Raw genomic sequence first — 3,801 nt, forward strand, 5'->3', positions numbered from 1 at the left:
AGAGGCAAATTGTTTATAGGTGTGCTGTACAGACAGCTACAATTCCCTGAGTAATGACAGCAGTCCACATAAGCATCAGAGGTTTATTAGGCCCAAAATCTATTTCTTTGGCTACCAAGAGAGAGGAAAAATGCAGATTCCTCCTAGTCAGATTTCTATTAGAATTGCATTTTTGACCTGACACAGTCAAAAAACCCAGACATTAACTCCACAGAGTAAAGTTATTGCTAAAGTTAGGGGATCTTTTTCTGGGAAGAAGAAGATTCCCAGTTCAGGCAATGATAAACTGAAAGGTGGGTACAAACACTACTGTGAAAAAATTTTTGCACACATTAAGGTTAGATCACCCCCAGCACTTGCATGTTACCAAGAAAGTGCCTACAGAGGACCAGTATGGGAGAATTCCCCAAGAAACTTCTCGGTACTCAGCATGATAGGGCACCTCTGTCATACTACTGCTGCAGTATGGGGAATAAGCACGTTGAGTTTCCAAAGCTATGTTCACTTTCAGACAACTGTGCCTAAGACTTTAGGTCACAAAACCTGACTCAAATGCTAGCTTCTAATAAACTCCATAGCAAAGGTGACATTTTCATTACTTGGATTGTGAAACTATAGGCAAAGAAGGGAAGCAAAACTCCATGAGGAGCCTGCAGCACGGTATTTATGTCATTCTCATGGGAGCACACAAGAGCGTGAACACCTTTTATTCTCAAGTATTTCTGTAAAGGAAATAAAGAATCACAGAGCAGAGAGTGTGCTCTGTATGGTGAAGTATCATTTGCTATACAATGTAGCTAGTAATATGAAATAAGACAGCTACAAAAAATCATAGTTACAATGAATCAAAGGTACTTTTCTTGTCCTTTTTCATGTATTTACTTAATAATTTATTTGCTTGGGTTTTAAGATTGGTGATATCCTGCTGATCTAGGTAATTATGCACCGGAATATGGGACAATCAGACCCAGGCTGTGTTTATCTCTTTCCATGGTATTAGCTTACAGATAATAAACAGTTATGCCAGTTTGCCAAAAGATGCATATATTACATTATTAGTAATTTTTTAGTAATTATTGACAATGAATGTGGTCAGTATTGCTTGTAGCATAAAAAAAAAAAAAGAAAAAAAAAGAAGTTGTTTGCACTTCTGATTTTAGGGATGCAAAAATTTTGTCAAATGTATTGCAAGCCCACAGAATTCTGTCATTGAAAAGGCAACAAAAATGAAACTAAAGTTAGATAGATTTTATACCATGTACTTTTCAGAAAAAAAAAAACAAAAAAAAACCAAACATGATAATCAGGAAAGCTGAATTATCCTCTTGAAAAAGATTGGTTTCCCAGGGTTATATTCCAGTTTATTGCTAGCACAGCATGAAGGAGTCAAAGTGTCAGGCAGATGCATAGGGTCTGTTGTTCATCCATCCTGCCTCTGAATCCCGTGAAAAATACCTTTTCCTGGCAAGATGCCAGGATCATAGATTAGTTTCGGTCAGAAGGGAATTTTAAAGGCCATCTAGTCCAACCCCCCTCAATAAGCAGGGGCATCTTCCTCTCGTTCATGTTGCTAGAGCCTGATGTACAGCATCACGCTGCCCACGCCCCGCTCCGGGACGGTCCCGGGGCCAGGCAGGCGCTCAGCACTGAGGTCTCAGAGACAGCGAGACCAGCAGATGCCACCTACAGCTGGGATTTTTCTCCCCATTGCTGCACTGCCAGACCTCGGGAAGAGATGTGACTTCAGGTAAAAGCACAAGTCTCTTTCCAGCGCCCCAGCTTCCGACTTTTAAACCATCCTCTCTACTGTTCGCGTTACCTGTCTCTTGCTGCCCAGATCGAGACGGACACGGCTGTAACTCTCAGGATCGAGCAAAGAGGTGCACCGGCACATCCGTCCTGCACGGACCCAGCACCGCATCCCGCCGCTCAGGGAGCCGCACCGCCGCAGCCGGGCTGAAACAGGTCAGTGCATCCTTGCTCCACTTTCAAAGTGCTCTGTGCCGTCGGGAACGGGGTTTTGCTTTTTGGGGAGCATACCGAGGACATCGGCTCCCCCAGAGGGCAGGACTCCTGCCGTGGGCGCCCCGAGGTCGGCGTGGAAGGCGACCGGGTCGGACCTCTGGGCTCCCAGGCGAGCGCTGTCACCCTGCGATGGTCGGTCACTTCGGAGGAACCCGAGGCTGAGCGCTGACCCTGCACGGCACTCACCTGTGTGGGAGGAGGGAAGGGGCAGCCTCTGGGTCACTTGGCTACTGGATAAGCCCTTGGTAATCTTCCTTTGCTCCCAACAGGGTGGCGGTGGGCAGCTCATGTGAGATTTTGGCTTTTGGATGTGCCAGAGGAGACAGCCTTGCAAAGAGCAGAGGTCACACCTATTTTTCACCACTTCCAGGTCATCCTCAACACCACTGATCCTAGCCATCCTCTCCTGTAGCCATGGAGAGTTCCTCCCTCCCTGAAATCAATTCCTCATGTGCAGACTGCACTGGGAGAGGACATAGGGGTCTGAATATGTCCACTCCTCCACTTAGCCCCAGGTACTACATCACGGTGCCTGTCATCTACTCAGTCATCTGTGCTGTGGGACTGACAGGCAACACTGCTGTCATCTATGTAATCCTCAAAGCACCAAAGATGAAAACGGTAACCAACATCTTCATCCTCAACCTGGCCATTGCTGATGAGCTCTTTACCTTGGTGCTGCCCATCAACATTGCTGACTACCTGCTCCTGCAGTGGCCCTTTGGAGAGTTCATGTGCAAGCTCATCATCTCCATAGACCAATACAACACCTTCTCCAGCATCTACTTCCTCACTGTCATGAGCATTGACCGCTACCTCGTTGTGGTGGCCACCACCAAGTCCAGGAAGATGTCCTACCGCACCTACCGAGCAGCCAAAATTGTGAGCCTCTGCGTCTGGTCCTTTGTCACTGTCATCATCCTGCCCTTTACTGTCTTTGCTAAGATACACAAGGAGCAGGGGCGCTCCCAGTGCGTCTTCGTGTTCCCCCACCCCGAGAGTGTCTGGTGGAAAGGCAGTCGGATCTACACTCTTATTCTAGGCTTTGTCATCCCAGTGTCCACCATCTGCACCCTCTACACCACCATGCTCTGCAGACTGAGACATCTGCAGCTCCACTGCAATGCAAAAGCCCTGGACAAAGCCAAAAAAAAGGTGACAGTGATGGTGGTTGTTATCCTGGCTGTGTGCCTGTTCTGCTGGACGCCCTTTCACCTTAGTGCAGTGGTGGCCCTCATCATGGACATCCCACAAACTCCACTCGTCATTGAGATTTCCTACTTCATCACCAGCCTAAGCTATGCCAACAGCTGCTTTAACCCTTTCCTGTATGCCTTTCTGGATGACAGTTTCCGGAGGAACTTTCGCAAACTGATAGATTGCAGATCCGCCTCATAAAGCCAGCCCAACCCTCTGCCCTGTCCTGTGTCCCTCCTAGAGTCACCTGCTTCTCCTGGGTGACTCCAGTCTAGAGAGTGCTTTCTCTCCAGTCTCCTTGTGATGGCCCACAGGGCTTCAGGTTGTCTCACTACCCAAGACACGAACTGGGGCGTGGTGCGTCTTTCTCAATTATCCTGCACTCATTTCCTTAGCACTGCTTTCCTTGCCCTGTGTTTTTGGTTGGTTGGTTACTTAGTTAGTTAGTTAGTTAGTTAGTTAATTAGTTAGTTAGTTGTTGGGTTTTTTACATTCCTTCTCTCTAATGTGCTTTCTGACCTAGGTTTGGAGCTGCCACAGGTCTCTTTTCCCTTTTTCAAGGCATTGTTTTGTGAACTC

The 3,801-nt window shown here is 47.3% G+C and overlaps 1 protein-coding gene across 1 annotated transcript; it reads left to right on the forward strand.

The window, feature by feature from the left end:
- Positions 1 to 2,439: 2,439 nt before the first annotated feature.
- NPBWR1 (neuropeptides B and W receptor 1) lies at positions 2,440 to 3,423 on the forward strand (the record flags this gene model as incomplete). The annotated part of the gene is made up of 1 exon (XM_082278656.1): positions 2,440 to 3,423. One exon carries the CDS (start codon positions 2,440 to 2,442, stop codon positions 3,421 to 3,423), a length of 984 nt encoding a protein of 327 aa, XP_082134782.1.
- Positions 3,424 to 3,801: the final 378 nt, after the last annotated feature.

The sequence above is a fragment of the Coloeus monedula genome (genome assembly GCF_965178545.1).
Source record: "Coloeus monedula genome assembly, chromosome: 1".
NCBI lineage: Eukaryota > Metazoa > Chordata > Aves > Passeriformes > Corvidae > Coloeus > Coloeus monedula.